Genomic DNA, 18,874 nt, shown 5'->3' on the forward strand with positions numbered 1-18,874 from the left:
ATAAAATAGGATGATAATAATAATACTAATGAAACTAAAAATAGTAGTAATAGTAATAATAATAAGACCGTAATAAAAGAAAAAAATAATAATAATAATAATAATAATAATAATAATAATAATAATAATAATAATAATAATATATTAATAAGAAAATAATAATCTAATAATAATAATAATAATAATAATAGAAAATATAATAAATAATAATAGAAATGGAATAAAACATATAATTATAATAGTGGTGGTAATAAAAGTAATAATACTAATAATAGCAGCAAATATAATAATAATAATAATAATAATAATAATAATAATAATAATAATAATAATATTGATGATAAAATAGCAAAAATGACTAAAAGGGATTAAATCGAACTTGAAACAAAAGTTTTGGGGCAAATCCGAAGTAAATAAGAGAGAAAATGACTAAATTGCATGCGAAAATAACCAGGAGGGACTAAAATGGGCAATAACCCTCCCTTCAAAACGCGCAGCATCAGGGTGGACCCAATTGAAAACAAAACAAAATTTTGGGAAAAAATTAAAAGTGTGAAAACATGATTGCAAAACACAAAAAAAAAGGAAGGGCTAAATGCACAAATATCCCTTTTGTAGAAAACACGCTGATCCTGGAAGTGGGTCGGGTCAGTGCACGGATCATGAGGCAAAACGACTTCGTTTTGGGTGTTTAAGGCCAACCCTCAAAATGACGTCGTTTTGAGGGCCTATAAAAGATAGATTTTTTTTTAAATTTTCACTTTTTCATTTGTTAACAAAAAAAAACTTCCTTCCCCTCCCTTTTTTTTCTTTGCAGGGGTTAAGTATCCGGCAATGTCTCCGACTGATCTCCACCGTGGCCCGTCACTGGCGCCGCCGTCCACCACCATGCGCGGTGGCCGAAAATTCAAAAAGGTATATTTTTTATTTTTTTATTTTCTTTTATATTAATATATGTATATAGACTATTTTTAAAAGGGAAATAACGAAAATATAGGCATGTGTATATATAATCGGAAGAGGAAAATAAAGTGAGAAGAAAAACGAAAATAAAGACCTTAGCACGTTTTTGACTTTTCTTTTCTCTTAGATCTGCTTGCCGTTTTTTATTGATTATTTTGGTATGCTTGAATCCTTTGTATTTTAGTGAGAAATAAAAATCCCCCTTTACAAATGATTTTTAGGCTTTTATATAGCCAATTTTACAATATTATTTCTATTTTTTTCACTGTTCTTGCATCTGATTCTGTCTTTTCTTTGCAGGAGCAGTTGGGTGGTGGAGTAGGTGGCTGCTAATGGGCTGGTCAAAGGCCGCAGCCCTAGGGGCGGCAGCCACTTGGATTAGGGGGCTAGGATTAGGTTTTCTTTTTTCTTTTTCTGAAAATTTTGTGGTGTTGAGCTTATGGTTTGTTAGGTTTTTTTTTTTGGGGGCCTGATTTTGGGTTCAGTGTTTAGGTTTGCAATGGGTTGTATTAGGTATTGGGGTAGTGGGAAAAATTTGGGATGTACAAATATTCTTTCTTATATTATCTATATTATTTGGATGATAATACGTAATCTTAGTTCTCAATTTTGGATTGGTTGGAACTTGACTATTTTGACCCTTTGTCGAATTGGTTTGCATCTTACTTTGACCATTCACTTTTTTTTCTTGTTGTTCTTCCTTTACTTCACTAGGACATTTCCTTTTTAAAATATTTTTACATTCTGTTAAACATTGAAAAGCAGATAAATTGAGTCTTAAACACATTAAGGTTTTCACACGTTAACATACAACTAGTAACAACAATTTATAAATAAAAATGTTAAATTTCTAATAAATATTCAAGATTACAATGACAATCAATTCTATTTCTTCAAAGATTTGTGTTAATCAACCTCTAAAAATTATTACCCATCAAGATATTAGAGATCTCATACAAAATCAATATCTAAAATAATTTAATCAATAAAGAAAAACTAAATCTTGTATAAAAATCTTATTCTATCACAAGAAAATCTACAATCCTATTTTTCTAACGATTAACTAATAAAGGTTGAAGCTGTTTGCTTATCTTTTGTTTTGTCCAATGGTGGTGCTAGCCTCTGGGTTGACTATCGCCCGTCTTTTTCTCCCTTCTACCAACCCTTTTCTTTCTTTCTTCTTCTTATTCACTCCACATGTCTTCTCTCTTTTCAATTTGCAGATCTATTTTGTGGGTATCTTTATTGTCTTTACAAGTTGTGATGGATAGATGACAGCGTCTGTCGTTTGCTAAAACTACACTAGCCACCAGTAGTTTTTCTTGGAAAGTAGGCGGCTCTTTGTCAGCTTCTTAATATGTTTATGTTTTGAGAGTATTTCAGAATAATAAATGATTTCAGAGTCAATTTAAACCTGTGTTATCTTAAGTTTTATATGTTTTTTTGTTTGTTTTTCATTGTTAATAAGTTTTCAATTTTAAAATTTTTTATCTAACTCTTGTAGCATGTTTTTTAGTCTTGCTTATGTATGTAACTTTAGTTTTACAAGTGATTTTAAGGATGGTTTTGTTGTCATCCTCTCTAGTTTGGTGAATGCTTGACTCTTTTGTCGATTTTTGCTCATCGCTTTAGACCATCTACGGTTGATTTCTTTATCGTATTAAGTGCTTGCAATCACTCTAGATATGTCATACTTGAGTTGTGACAAAGTCAATTGTTAATATGTTATGATATTTTATTGATGCTGAGACTAAAGCCTTTATTGTATTAATAGAGCTTGTCCTTCACCATCAAAAAAATTAATAAATGTTGAGAAGAAAAGAAGAGTTATCAAATTAGGAATACCCACTTGAAAGTATTAAAAAATTTATCACCTATCTTATAAAATTCTAAAAAAATGTGAGAAAATAAAAGATTAAAGATTCGTTGGTTTTGATAGACGAAGAAATGAATTTGTGTTGGTTTTGATAGACGAAGAAATGAATTTATTTTTAGGTAAATTACAAAAATAGTCACTTTTGTTTGCTTCAGATTACATTTTAGTCACTTACGTTATCATTTTGTTACAAAGTGGTCACTCTATCTTTAAGCTTGGTTACCTCCCTAACGGCAATCCTACATGACAGTTCAAATGGATTTTAAATGCCAACTTGAATGTCCAATTGGGATTAGAATAATTTTTCAGTTATAATGAAAAATAAAACTAAAAGAAAAATAAGACGAACGGTTTTTCTTTTTCAATTCAAGGTATATTAACTTAAAATTTGCAATTAATTAAATTTATTTAATTGAAAATCATTCTCGTCTCAGTTGGACATTCAAGTTAGCATTTAAAACCCATTTGAACTGTCATATAAGATTGTTGTTAGGAGGTAACAAAACTTAATGGTAGAGTGACCACTTTATAATAAAATTATAACGTGACTAAAATTTTACATTTTAAATATAAATGATTAAAATGTAATATAAGGTAATATTTTATTTTATATAAAATAATTATTTTGAAGAATTCTGTTGTGAGAACTTTCAAATTTTTGTGCGTTCATAATTTTTTTAGTTAGGAATTTGTAGAAATAAATTCATTTATATCAGGATTTTAAATTTTTAAAATAAATTTACTTCAATTTTAAAAATAAAATTATTTTTAAAATTCTTCGCAAATTTTAAAAATCTCTTATAAATTGAGCCACAATCTTATATGGGGGTTCCCCACCGAGTAATAAATATGATAGGGGTATCCAGCCATCAATGCGGTGATTAAGCCATAATTGGTGACTACATGACAAAGCCATTACTTTACAATACACTGTTTGAATGTTGAATTAAAGGCAAAAAGCCATTATTTGAGATGAAAAACTTTACCCTATTTTACAGCACTCTTGCTTGCTGGCTGCTGCTCATCACAACAAAATAAATAAACAAATCCATGCAACCAAACATTTAAACAACCCAATCATCGTCGTCTAACATCACCAGTGTTCCCCACTGAAGTTTGCTGATGAGCATAGGAACCAACACTAGAAGAACCGTTGTTGTACCCCAAACCTGACCTTTGCTCAACAACCTCCACCGTCGCAGGCGGCTGGAACTCAGACCTTGTTCGCCGGTGAGACGATCCCTCCAACAAATGGTAGCTACGGCTAGATCCCACCGACGTCGACCTGTAATTGTGGCCAGGCTTTTGCTTCTTCATGGCATGGATGAGATAAGGGATTAAGCCTTCCATCACTCTTTTAAGTTTTAACTCTATAGTTGAAACCCTAAACTTTTGCAGTTCTAAACCTGTATTGTGAAGCTTACAATCCTAAGGTTGCAACATTATGTATTTATAGCAACGTTTCCTTGTTGACAAAATTGAAAAAAAGAAAAAAGTAACAAATTTAAAAGGAATTTAAAAAAAAAAATGAATCTCTGAAAGCGATATAAGTGGATGAATATATTGCTACTTGCTTCAAAATGCATATATAAATATATATATATATATGTTATATGATAGATGAGGTTGATGATGTTAATAAGCTGAAATAGTCAAATGGTGGGGGTGGGAGACAGCTGAGCAGATTTTTTGTTTGGAAATGGGTGTTTCAGTGGGTGCAAGCAAACTGCGAAGCTAATTTGACAACCTTTCTTCCCCATTATTTACGATTTGCAAGCAACTTTCTTTGACTGCTTTATCTCACTGGGGCTGCAAGTATACAGAATTAAATATATATTCTTATAATTAAAATATTACATTACAATATTAAAAATTCACTGATTTTAATTGAAATAGTAATACTAAATAGCTATTGTGATGGTGTTTTGAGTTCACATTGTATAATTAAAATAATGGCTTTTTGGTAATTTAATAATTGAGTTGGACTTAGACTTGTCTAGAGGCCGAGTTCAGGTTAGACATTGACAAAATTTTAAGCTCGCGTTTAGTCTGACCCAAATAAAAATGCTATAACTCTAACCTGGCCTGGCCTATTAAATATTTTTATATAATTTTTTTAAAAAATATAATACATAAAAAACATTAAAATAAATATTTCCCAACAAATCGAAAATAATTTTTTTAAAAATCTTTATACTTAAATAACACTTGCATAGGTGAACCTAACAAACAAATGCCTCAAAAATAGTAACAAAATTAATAATAAAATAAGTGTTATACAATATTCAAACATTAACAAGAAAATAACAGCAACATAATAGTGAAATAATAGCAAAAAGTTAGAAAATAACAATAAACCAACAAATTTTAAGTATAGATAATAATATTTAAAAATGCATTTGATTTAGGATGCGTTAGGAAAGCCAATTAACAATTGAATTTATGCGTGATTGCATGTAATTACATATATGTAATATGTTTGAATGACCGTTATAATTATTGAGTTTCATTAAATTAAGTGTAATTAAGCAATCTAATTACACTCTCCAATTCTTAGAGGAATGTGGCATTTAGACTAATTACATACATAATTAGATTCTATTGTAATGTGCCTATCCAAATACACCTATACATATTATTTTATACAATAATAATATTTTAATTTTTGACATATATTTATTTTATTTTATTTTGCTAATCTCATTTAAATTATTTAAAAAACTTTATTGACGAGAGAATTTTTTTTACATTTTGACCTATTAAATATTTAACTAAATTATATAGTATTTATTATTAATTATTTATACTTGTCCAATAACCAATAAATGATGACAAGGTGTATGTGTTAAATATTAGAGAGAGAATAATAACTTAATAAATATGTGGCAACTATAGTAAGAACTTTTAAATTGGGAACCAAAATGATCTTACCACTTGGATTAAAATAAATAATTTTAAGTATTAAATTTTGTATTTATCTTACCTTATTAAAATAAAACCAACAATATTCATTATTTCCTTCTTTTTTCACAGTGCAATTGAAGTCTTGGGATGAAAAAAATGGATAATCTTGACTTTTTAGAAAAAAAAATTGAAGGAAAGTAAGAGATTAAAGTTATTAAGATTAATCAATTTGGGTTTTAGGTATTTGTTGTTATTTATTGAAAAACATTTCATTTTAAAATTTTGAAATCTTTTTCTTGATTATTTTCAAGTACTCAAAGAATTTCAAACATAAAATTTAAAACTTACTTCAATTTTTTTGTTGTATGCTTGAAATTCTTTGTGTAATTGAAATAATTAAGAAAAATCTCAAAATTTGTAGAATGAAATGGTTAACCAATGTTTTTCAATAATGTAAGAGAAACAAGTACTTGATACCCAAATAATAATATAATATTATTTGCTATTTTATAAATAGTTTTGAACTCTCTTTTTATCTAATTGAATGGCATGACGCCACCTTAGTTGAAGTACCTAGATTTAAAAAATAATAATAATAATAATAAACCACTTTTATATTATTTGTTTAACTCAGTTTTTACTCGATTCATAATTGATTCATTAAAATGTTGTACTGGGTTGGGTAAAATTGATAATCTGTCCAATCGACTAATCAACGTGATTTTTGTTGGATAAAAATTGTCAAAAGTAAAAAGCCTCCGAAACATAAGAAATAAATAAACAAATAAAAACAATGAACTTCATGGAAATTATTTGCATTGGGTCAATCAAGTGGTGATTACAATTCTTTTCTTCCAAGTACTCTCTATATTGATTATGATGAACTTTGAATGAAACCAAATCCTTACCAACTACGAGAAAGGAAAGAAAGAAAAATCAACTAAATTTTCTACTTTTGCCCCCCAAAAAAAAAAAAAACTTTTCTATTTATCTTTTTTTATAAAAAATAAAATAAAAGATGTCTAATCTTGGAGATAAGGAAAAAGAATAGAAACTAAGATTTGAAGACAAAACTCAAATCGGAGTACAAATAAATGTGTACATAAAATCTTTTATTAGCATGAATATTTATTAATCATATCATAGCATCCTTGCAAGTTTACTATGAAACATGTCATGGATTCTTTTTTTCTTTTTTCACTCAATGTTTCTAAAACTAGTCAGTTGCAGCAAATTTGGAATCAGTTTTTAAGCAGTGAATCTGTTAAAATATTTCATGATTGAAGGGGACAGAAAGCAAAAATGATTCTGAACTACCTACAATTTCACTCACGAATTTCATCCCAGGTTTTGTTAGTTACTGCTGCGCTGCTTGCTCATCGTCGCCCAGATCTCCCTCCCCGACAACCCTTTGTGCAATTCTGTAGTACAGAATACCCATAGTAGCCACGCAGGCCCTACATAAACCATAATTCATACAAAGTGAATCAAGAGTTTATAATCACTCTAGACTCTGCAATTTAAGTTGGTTCCATTTATACATCTGCACTTGAAGATACAAAGACAGTCACTTCATGATCCATCATTAAATTCTCTCGCAAAGAACCAAATAATAAAAAATTAGTAGCCAGGAGGAGGAGAATAAAGGAAACCGTCTCAGTACTCGACCAAAAGAACAGTGTCTGCTTTCACTCATTATTTCTATCTCTCCAACTTAACTGGTATCCATTGAGATATCAATTTCACCACCCAAAGGTTAGAAGGAAAGATGAATAGACAAACACAAGAAGAGATCGATATTAATAACAAATATGTAAATTTATGCACAAGACAGAAAGGTACATCTGTTTGTTCATTTGTAGGCATTGGCACTTATTCCAGATACAAAAAAAGAGGTGTGGACTTACGTGATTGCTATGACAAGAAGTACTTTTCTTGGATCCATCCGTGTTGGTCTTTGATGCTTCAATCGACCTTCAGGGATGTCATCTGCATTCGATGCATCTTTACGAGGAGGTGCAGTTACTGGTAGAGAAGGTAATGCACTTGACCAGAAGGGAATCAATGCTCTGAAGAACTTATGACGAAGTGAACCTACAACAACAAATTATAGAGTTAACAGAATCATGAACATGAAATCACAACTTAGGCACAAGAAATATTTATCTTATCTAAGTTCTCCATTACAAACACACTTAGGAACTTTATATGGATGTATTAAGAAAAGCTTGATGAAAAATGTCTCAAAAGAAGAACAAATCAGAGCAGTTCAAATAAATTAGACAGCAGAAAATCACTTGATGAACCAAGGGTTTAACATACCCCTCCGAGAATACTTTTTACGATTTCCGTCTTCATCATCTGTAATATAATAGGAGATTTCAGAGTTCTGCCGATCAGCATGGACTGTACCCTTTCGTGTTGTAGCAATAAGCTGGGTCACATAGCAACATTAGACAAAATACCCAAGATAAGAAACAAACAACTAGCATAAATAAAATTGATATATACACGCACAATAAGTAACATGACTTGAACAACTCATATTACATACAGTAGTTAATCCAAAAAAATTCACTTACAGCAACAGGACTTGAAGTTTTCATGTAATTCCCAGCTGAACTAGGACTATCTATCTCCATTATTTCTGACACTGAAAGTTTAGGAGGGCCAACAGCTGAGTATCCTTCATCTTTGGCCACAGAGGCTGATGAATTCCCATTATATCGCATAATAGCAGGAGGACCACAAGGCTCAGGTGTATTAAGAGAAACGGGATGATTTCCAAACAAATTCTTCTCCATGCCAGTCTGCACAATAGCAAGTCATTTAAAAGCTATATCACATAGTAGCAGATATGATAAACACTTGAATTGTATTCATGCTAAAATGGAAACTACGATATGGAAATCTGCTATATAGAGCAAGCTAAAATCCCAATCAATCAAAAACCTTTTTTCTTTGCTGCTTTATTACAGATAATTAACAGATTTAAAGGTCAATTTTATAGACAAATTATGACCTTCAACATTTTTAAGCATCAGAAGATTGAGTGGGCACCTCAAATACTGGGATGGCCAATATAGTCAATGAGATTTCAGAAACTTTTTTGTCATTCTATGCTTTTAGATGACATTGAATGAAAAGGTTTGGCCATTGCAGACTTGCATGGCCTACATTTTATGATAATTATCACTGGAAGAAGTTGAATCAGTTGAATAATGCATTTGAAAGGAGAAATTTTTTTGGCAGAATGTACACCATCCATTTTGGAACCTCTACCACGGGAACAGTTAAATCTTGTGACTTTCACGTCGACCACTGAAAGGCCAAAATCAAGCTTGATCAGCGGCATACGCGAAAAGTGTAACAATTGGATTACAACTTAAAGTTGGCAAGTCACAAGAATAGTACTTCTTAAGCGCCCAAAACCAATATGATATTTTCTTTAAAAAAGACAGAAGAATAGTTTGATAAGCAAATATTGAAAGGGGGACAAAAGTTATGCAAAGTTCAATTTATATGGAATGAACAGTTCTTTCTAACAGCCAAACCAACCATGAACTGACCTGCATAATAGCGTCCTTCAGCAGTGAATGAAGACGGGATGCCGAATCTTTTACACTCTTGGGAGGCCATATCTGGGAAAGAAACCATTAAAAATGAGACAAGTCATACTGAAAGAAGTAACTTATAACCAAGACCAACAACATATCTGCCATAACCCAAGCAAACAAGTAAAGAAATTAAGTCATGCCACAGACAAATTATACAGTCTTGAGTCCTTGACTAACAGATCATGGAAATTCTTCCCACACATTAGAGAATGCCAGTTACATCTTGTTCATTTATTAACCTCCATCCGCTTTTGCTAAGCCCATGGAAAAGTTTCAATCAAATAAAATTCCCAGAAAATGTCAAAAAAATGCTAATCAGTGAAGGACTCCGCCTCCGTTAAATACTCATATGACTAGCTCCAAAGGCAGAAGTAGCATCACAATAGTTTTTATCACAGTTAACCATCTCCTATCCACAAACACATTTAGCATTTAAATGTTTCCAACTACTATTAAGTTGTGAGGTTCAAGGACATGCACCATCAATGCTGTGTACATATATTAACCACTTAAAACAATACTAAGCAGAAGCACGAGGCTAAAGAGCATTTAGGAAACTTACAGATGTAGAACACGAAGGACACACGTATCCAGCAGATGCAGTGTGCGGAGGAAAGCTTTTAATATGTGAAATCAAGCAATTTGTATGTATGACATCTAGGGTAGCAAAAATATAACAGTGAGATTATACAACAAAACTACAACATGCTGTTTGCAAGAAAGAAAAAAGGAGGCAGTATCTACATCAGTATAAACACATACGTAAGCAACCCAACCGAGTTTTTTCAGGGCCAGCCCCCTCCTCAAAAATGGCTTGGCACTTGCAACACTTGGGAGGCCAGTCATACTCTCCATCTATTACCCATTCTGAGTAAGTATGTATCTAGAGCAAAAGGGAAAGAAAAAACAATTATAAGCTGTGAACAGCATTTCGTAAACATCGCCACTAAGAATTGCTTTGTAACACTGTTAAATATACATAGCAGAAATACACTGTTAAATATACACAGCAGAAATCATAATTAAGATATTGCATACAATTTAGAAAAATAAAAAATGTACACGAAGATCTATAATAAAGGGAGTAAAAATTAATTATCAATAAAAGAGTAAAAGTTATTAACAAGTCTAACATATCCAGAAACATAAAGCTTCCATAGAAGTTGTACTCTTTTGCAAGAACAGTTCTAGCGCCTCCCAAGTAGATACATCCATGCCCATTCTTACTCATAAAATTCTTTAATTTTTGCTCCTAGTCACAGTAGTTTAACTACATTCTGCTTGAACCAAGTTCAAGTCTTGGAAATACGGTTTTGAGTTAAAAGAGAGTAGGATGTTATAAACTTACCACGCATATTTGGTGTTCAGGAAAGCATATGCATTCTCCACAAACAGGAACCTTGTGCACGAAACAATATAACTTTGTCGCCTGAAACAATGAAGGAAAGAATGGAGGTTTACACAGGCATTTATTTATCTTCGATATCAACAAACCCCTTCCGCTCTAAAAATCATCGTATTAATACACACTACTTAATTCATAACATAAAAGGGTACATTCTACTTGAACCTCCTAAATATCAAGCTCAATTTCTCCTCTCTTCTGTTCTTTTATTAAAATAATCAAATTCGCATCTTTCCGATTAATAGAACTCTAAACTGAAGACAACGGAGATCTGAGGAAGGCGTAAATTCTTTAAGGCGATGAACAAATTTGTTGATAGATCCAGAATCTACAACGAATAATTATAAATTCCGGCACAATTTCCACAAAAATAAACGGAAAAATTGAAACATAGAAATGTAGATATACAGCTGTGACTGGCAGTGAAAGTATGAAGGGATCAAAATATTGCATTAAATTGATAGAAAAAAGAAAAGTACCTTGCGGCATTTGCAGACCACCATGGCTTAAAGATGCGAATAAGCACGGTATCGATCACTTGGAGTTCGATTCCGGTATATGCAAAACTTTGAATGCCATAGATAGATCCCTAGGGTTTAAGGTAAGTAGATGATAACAGAGAAAGAGGAATTAAAAAGAGAGAAATCTGAGTTGAAAGAACATGGCAAACTTTTTTTTTTCTGAAAGGTAAGAAAAAGGGAAAATGACAAAATATTATTTCACATAAAAAAAATTACTGAGTTTTCGGCTTAGTTGATGAGTTTTTGGGATTTGTATTTGTTTGCTCCAATGTGCTAATTAATATTCCGTTACATGTTTCTTATAATAAATGAAAAAAATATTTTTTACAGAGAAAATAAAAAGGGTAAGCTCCTAATTAGTCACTAAACCTTTTGAGTGTTTCTATTTTAGTCACCAAATTATGAATATTTTCAATTTGATCACTAAATTATCTGAACTCTTTTCTTAGTTACTATGTTGTTTAAGTTTGAAATGGTTGGATGACGTGTTAGTTGTAAATTACATTACGAGAGTGTTTCTATTTTGGTCAATCTAACTATAAAAGTTTTTTTATTTAGTCACTTAAGCTTTAGAAATTAGATTTTTTTTAGTCATCATGTCGTTAAGTTGATGATGTAAGTTTGATGTGGCCTTTTTTATTAGTCTAAAAATAAATTAATCCCTTCAAAATTTATACCTTCTATCAATTTAGTCCTAATTCTAAAAAAATAAATTTAACTCTCGATATTTTTGAAATTTGTCAATTTAATCCAAATTATTGGCCCTTTTTTTTCCTCACTGCCCATTCTTTTATGCTCTTAGTTGTTATTCAGCACAAGAAAACTCAAAGGTTTCCAGTTTCCTATGGAAGAAATATCATAAGCTGTCAATAAAGTTTCTTTAACACTTTAGATTAAACGATGCTTCTCCAACATTGAAAAACTCAAAGGTTTACTTGATTAAGGAGGTCGAGATATCCTATATCAACTAATTTGAGACAACCATGCATTTTTAAATTTACTAGATTAAGGAGCCTAAGATATCATTTCTATTATGTAGTAAGGACAAATATTGTCTTTATCACTCATATCTCACTACATAGTTTGTGATATACTTAAGAACACTCTTTATAGTACAACAAATTACGAAAGATATTTAACTTTATTAAAGTATATGACTCTTGATGTTAGAACTATAATGACCTTAAGTCTAAGGATCATATATGTAACACCCCTCGCCCGACCCAATCATCGGGTTCGAGTTATAGGTTTCTACATTCATTGCAGGAGCAACTATAGTCAAATTCACAGTAAAATAATCATTTTCACATGCATTCAAACATCAATCATGATTAAGTTATAAAAATAAATCATTTCGGAGCCTTATTTGAGCTTACGAAAGTTCTTTGTCAACCCGAGCACAAAATATGACCAAGTTGCAAAGTTTTAGAAATTTAGGGCTAATGTCGTGACGTCGTCTCTCCCACGTCATGATGTCGCCAAACAATTTGTCATATCGTGACTTCAGGCCACTCGACATCGCGACATGACTCACTGTTGGTCGACGTTGCAACAAGGTAGGTTGGTCGTCAATACGTGGCCTCTATTTTTGGTAAAAATTGAGTCATTTGGTACGTATTTCAAGTTTCTAACCAAACCTATCAATGTGATCACCAAATTACCTATTTCATTTGTATCAAAACATATCAACAAACTCCAACATCCATTTTTAACTTCTTCTCATGACATTAATTAACTTTAAGCATTTCAATGTCATTAAGGCATACAAACCAAATCATTCAAATACTTACCCTTACTTATGCCAAATCTATTAAAACATGCCATTTCACTTTCAAAACATACACAATTCATTCACCAACACTTTAATAGCTTATATATCTAGTTAGGAACCAAATCAACCATTCCCTAGCACATAACTCAAGCTTTACAACAAAATATATCATATTAACTAGGTACCAACTATTTCCAAATCATGCATTTCTAATTCACATACCAACTAAATAGGTTCATGTTTTAACTTCCCAAAAGCATCCAACATTGCTAAGTCAAGTATAACCAATTCATTTGCTATGAACAAAATGAGAATCATCATATACCAAATTCATCAAAAGCTACCAAACTCATCAAGACTTTTATACATTAAGGTATATACCGAAACACTTATATAGATGCCACAACCCTAAACTCAAAACGACCAAATATTTATCGATTCAATGATAAGATATTGTGAGCTTTAGAACGATCTGGCTTGACATGTTCCACAAGGTGACAAACTACAAGGAAAAGGGAAAACAAACTAGGTAAACATATAAAATGCTTAGTAAGTTCATAGGCGTTAAACAAAACTTACCTTGTCTTTTATCTAAATATAATAAGCAACATTAACTTGACATAAATTGGCTAGACATGACAAAAAAAAAGCATCAATAAGGTGAGCTTTAACATGTAATCAAACCATATAACAACTTAGCCACTTATCATACCAATTCATGTCATTTTGTACAACAAACTTTCAATATCATTCAATCAAGGGATAGTGTAATCACATACATGTTCATGGCATTACTCCAATACATTATTCAAGCTCAATTCAATATTGCTCTAAATGAACATCAAGATCATTACATCTCTTTTCAATTTCTCATTTCATATGAACCATATCGTCCGATGAATCCTAGTATACAGACCCAGATACACAGGTATCTACGTCACACCAGTTTCTCGTCTGAGCTAAGTATATTCATGTCAGGTTATTTGTCTGAGCTAAACCTTTATAATAACACATTTGATTGCTTGTCCAATATGAATATATATACATGTTAGGTTACATGTTTAGGCTAAACCTTTAAAATGACATCAGGTTACTCGTTCGAGCTACACTTATGTCACATTTATTTGAGTATCCACAACAAATGCTAGACCTCAGTAATCATCTGTAATCAATCTTGTACTAGCACGCACAAAACTCTATTAGCATGCCAATCGTATCCTAACCTTTACTAAGTTCACACGGGTCTCTTTTTTAATTATAACCATCATTTTGCAATTTAGTCCAATTCTCACCTTTCATACAATTTACAACCAATTGAGCACAATCAAACATATATACACAAATCAAACACATAGATATCATATGAACTTACCTTGTCAAAACAATAAAGAAGTTGAACCTTTAGGGACTAATCGACAATTTTGGTTTTTCCTCTATTATCTCCGATTTGATTCAATTCTTGATCTATTCAATTATTTTAGACAATTCATCAATTCCAAAAATTTTCATATTATGTCATTATATGTATAAACCTATATAATCTCATTTTTTCAATACCCCTAAAGTTTTACATTTTATTCAATTTAGTCCCTAAAATCGAAATAGCCATAACTTTAAATTTTGAGGTTTGGTTTGAAAACTAGCCTCAGTTAAATTCATTACAGACTTTCTACTATCTATTATTACTAAAATTTCATATCAATTCTATAATTTATTCACTTTAGTCCTTATGTAAAAACTAAAAACCAAAAATTACAATTTAGTCCTTTTTTTCAAAATCTAAGCTTAAAATCTATCAATTTAACACCAATTTCTTCAAAAATCAACAATGACAACTTTAAAAATAGTTTTACAAATTAGTACATAGGCTAGCTAAATCAAGCTCTAATGACCTCAAAAACATAAAAGTTACAAGAAAAGGATCTGGAAAAACTTACCAATTGAGGACTAAATGCTAAAGCTTAAAAAATGGCTTCCCTTAGGTTTTTTTCTAAGTTGGTTCGTTGAAAAAGAAAGAAAAAAAGGTGACAACTCCATTTATTTTAACGTTTTATACCTTAATTAAAATTTGATTAGTTTAATTAATCTTTCTTAATTAACATAATAATCATGTTTTATTGTTTAAGTCACCAACATCCACTAACACATATTCCAAAATAGTTTAATTGCCATTTTATACCTTTGGTTAATTGCAATTTAAGTCCCTAGGTCTTTGGCCAGTTAAAAACCTATATTAATATGATTTTATAATTTAGTCCCTATACCCTGATTAAGCAATTAATAGAAAAATTTGAAGGACCAAAATTTAATATTCACGGACCCGGTTTATGGAAACAAGGTTCAAAAACTGATTTTTCCAGTACCATTGAAAATCGGGCTGTTACAATATATACCATTGTCACTATGAGAATTATTGTGGCTATCATATAATAATCCAATAAGTATTTCATGCTAGGTCAGCCTAGTACAATGTTCTTCTAACACCTAGTCGTGTGTTTGCTTGATATCCCATACCCATGACAACATATTGTCATCAACCAACCGCACATTAGTCTCAATGTATTATTGTCGTTTAAGTGCATAATAATGCTTAATTAAAACATTTAAGAATAATCATATTATTCTCGGATTTTATTAATAATCCGTTTACTCAATACATAGAAATATAGAATGAAAATAATAATGATAGAGCATTTATTAATAAACAAGGTAAATAAATATCTTATTACAAATATTTCATGATTGGTCTTTAGGTAAATAAGTATGCTATACAAATGCCACCATTTTTGAAATAATCTCAATAGAAGAGAAAGATAAATTAATAGTAACTACATCACTCGAACAATTTTGAAACATATCAAAGATGCATCATCTTAATTAAACCACTGAAAATTGTATCATATTCTCGTCATCATTAGACCTGTAACAGCCCAAATTTCAGTGATATCGGAATAGTGATTTGAGATTACTAAATCTGACATGTGAGTTTAGATATTAGTAAGTAAAAGTTAAGTGTGGTTTTAGAAATGATTTCGAATTAGTGAAACTATGAATTAAAAGAAATTTGTAGATTAAATAAGATAAAAACGAGGTATCGAGACCTCGAATTCATAAAATGAGCCATAAATATTTTTATAAATATTTATGGAGTGTTAGTAAGTTAGTATTAGAGTTTCGTTAAGAAATTTTAAGGTTTCGGTAGTCGATTGGATAAAAAGGACTAAATTGAATTAAGTGCAAAATTATGAAATAGGATTAAATAGCTCTAATAATAATTAAAGGAGGACTAAATAGGAAATTAAACACCTATTATTGGGCTGGACGTATTAGTGTGCAGGAAAAATAACAATCAAGTGTGAACAAGGGGCAAAATTAGAAAAAGGGTAAAAAATTAAATTGTAAAATATAATATATTAGGTAAAATCTAGAGTTTTCTTCATTTTTCTTCATCCTCTCCAGAAAAAACACCATTGAAGGGTTCTTTTAAGCTGGTTTCTCATATTTTTACTATATGTAAGCTCAATTCTTGATTATTTCTTGTAAATTTTGTGTTTCCGAGACTTTTACAACCAGGTCCACTTGTTTAATTCATTAGTTTTTGAATTCATGGGTAATTTTTAAAGTTTCCATGAATAATTGATGAAATTTTATGATGATTTATCATGGAATTAAGGTTTTAATTTCATTATATGATGATTTTATGGAGAGATTTGCATAGAAATTTATTTTAGGACCTAATTGCAAAAATTGTTGGAATTAGGGTTTTGTGTTGAATCTTGGAATGTCAAAGGCTGTGAAATAGTTTGTATGATTTAGATAAAATGATATTTGAAAGGAATTAGTTTAATTTATGAATGAATTGAGTAGGGACTAAATTGTAAAAATTGAAAAGTTTGGGGTAATTGTGTAATTTTGAAAATTAAGGGCATAAATTGTGAAATAGAATGGAATTGAAATAGATGCTAATGAAGGAATGATTTTATAATTATAGATCAAGAAAACGAAGTGAATCGTGGAAAGGAGAAAATTCAATAATAGTCCCTAACTTTCTATGACTTTTGCAAATTAGCCCATGTAAGTTCATATGGAAAATTTAATGTTTTGTTATGAAAATATTATGGTTTTTAAGTATATTATTATAGATGAATACTATTAAATTGTAAAAAGTATGAAATAGTATTTAAGTAAAAATACATAATATTTGGAACAATGAATTTGAGTGCTTCTATTCTGTGACCATAATGAATTGGCGGAAAAGATGTGATATGTATTTCCGTATAAGACCATAGCTGGGCTATGGCATCGGTGTGAATGTGATAATATGATTTCGTATAAGACCATATCTGGGATATAGCATCGGCATGTTATGTGATTCGTGTAAGACCATGGCAGGGCTATGGCTTCAGTGTGTGATGTGTGACAATGTGAAAGTCCATAGTTTACTATGACAATGTGATAATGAAGCACTCAATTCCTTTATTATTCCTTAATTTGACAACGGAAGTAAGTGAGAAATGGGCCCAAGGGAGTTAAATTTGTGAATAGCAACCTGGAAATTATCCAAATGAGTTTATTAATGAAATTGTAATTTGCAAGATGAATTAGATAAGCTAATAGATATATGATTGTGTACAATATTTGGTAAGATTTGTGTAATTATGCCTATGAGCTTACTAAGCTTCTATAAGCTTACTTGTGTATGTTATTTGTTTTGTAGATTGACTTATATACATACGGAGGATCAGATCTACAACAAGGATCACACTATCCAGATTTACTCCGGTAGATTTTGTTAAACAACTTTTTGGTTTATATGGCATGTATAGGAGTTGATTTTATAATGTAATTGTGTGAATGATTAAATATGCAAAGCATGTTGAATGTGATGTTTTATGTTTGAAAATGAATTATACATGTTTTGGTTTGAAACAAATGATTAGATGGATTCTATTAGTGTATAGTTGTGTTTAGGTACAAGAAAATGGATAAAAGAATGTTATTTGATCAAGATTTATAAATCAATGTTTTGGATATAAATTAAGTGTGTTTATAGGTGAAAATAGCTTAAAAATAGTAAAAAAAATGAGGTTTTCATAGGGCCAAGTCACATGGGCGTGTGCCCAGGCCGTGTGGAAAAGTCAGAATCTGCACATGGGCAGGCCACACGGGCATGTTCCACACCACACGGGCATGTGCCCCTATCTTCAAGGAAAAATTTCTAAAGTTGTCAATTTAGTTCCGAATCACTTCTAAATCATATATAGGGCCCCGTAGGCCCATATTAAGGACTTTAAGATGAAATTTGATAAGAATTGATCTTAAACGTAAAGTTTATGACTCGATTTTGTATAAATGTTAGTGTATAAGTTCGGTAATGCCTCGTAACCCTATTCCAGTGACGGCTTGGGGTTAGGGGTGTTACAAGACCAAACTGATGACGATATTTAGTCAACCAAGAAAGCATTGCTAAGAGATCTATTGCATCAGTAATGCACAAAAGACTAAGTCTCAAATGGCATATCTTCCTGCTCATTGTCTCAGACTCTAATTTTGTGATCACCATTACAGTACTCTATCGTGACAAAGCCATTAGATCTGTCAGCACCCATATAGTAGCAAATCTCATATATTCGCCAGAATAGGACTAGAAGTTAAACACTAAAATTAAAATCATCACTACTTTAAGAGAAAGTAAAATAAACAAAAACTGCCACAACTTTTAATGAAAGTAGCGAGGACAAAAATAAAAAATAACTATTACTTTTAGAGAAAAAGTAAATTAAAATGAAAGTCACCACAATTTTTAGAGAAAACAAA

General features: G+C 30.9%; 1 protein-coding gene across 1 annotated transcript; it reads right to left on the reverse strand.

Annotated features, from left to right (window-relative positions):
* Positions 1-6,828: 6,828 nt before the first annotated feature.
* Positions 6,829-11,555, reverse strand: LOC108476899 (uncharacterized). Its single transcript, XM_017779265.2, has 9 exons — positions 11,245-11,555; positions 10,709-10,789; positions 10,123-10,243; positions 9,923-10,017; positions 9,313-9,384; positions 8,326-8,553; positions 8,066-8,177; positions 7,651-7,837; positions 6,829-7,200 (listed from the first exon to the last, which is right to left on the reverse strand). The coding sequence occupies exons 1-9, from the start codon at positions 11,266-11,268 to the stop codon at positions 7,101-7,103; spliced, it is 1,020 nt and encodes a 339-aa protein (XP_017634754.1). The 5' UTR covers positions 11,269-11,555; the 3' UTR covers positions 6,829-7,100.
* Between the last annotated feature and the right edge of the window lie 7,319 nt (positions 11,556-18,874).

The sequence above is a fragment of the Gossypium arboreum genome, chromosome 12, assembly GCF_025698485.1.
Source record: "Gossypium arboreum isolate Shixiya-1 chromosome 12, ASM2569848v2, whole genome shotgun sequence".
NCBI classification, from domain to species: Eukaryota; Viridiplantae; Streptophyta; class Magnoliopsida; order Malvales; family Malvaceae; genus Gossypium; species Gossypium arboreum.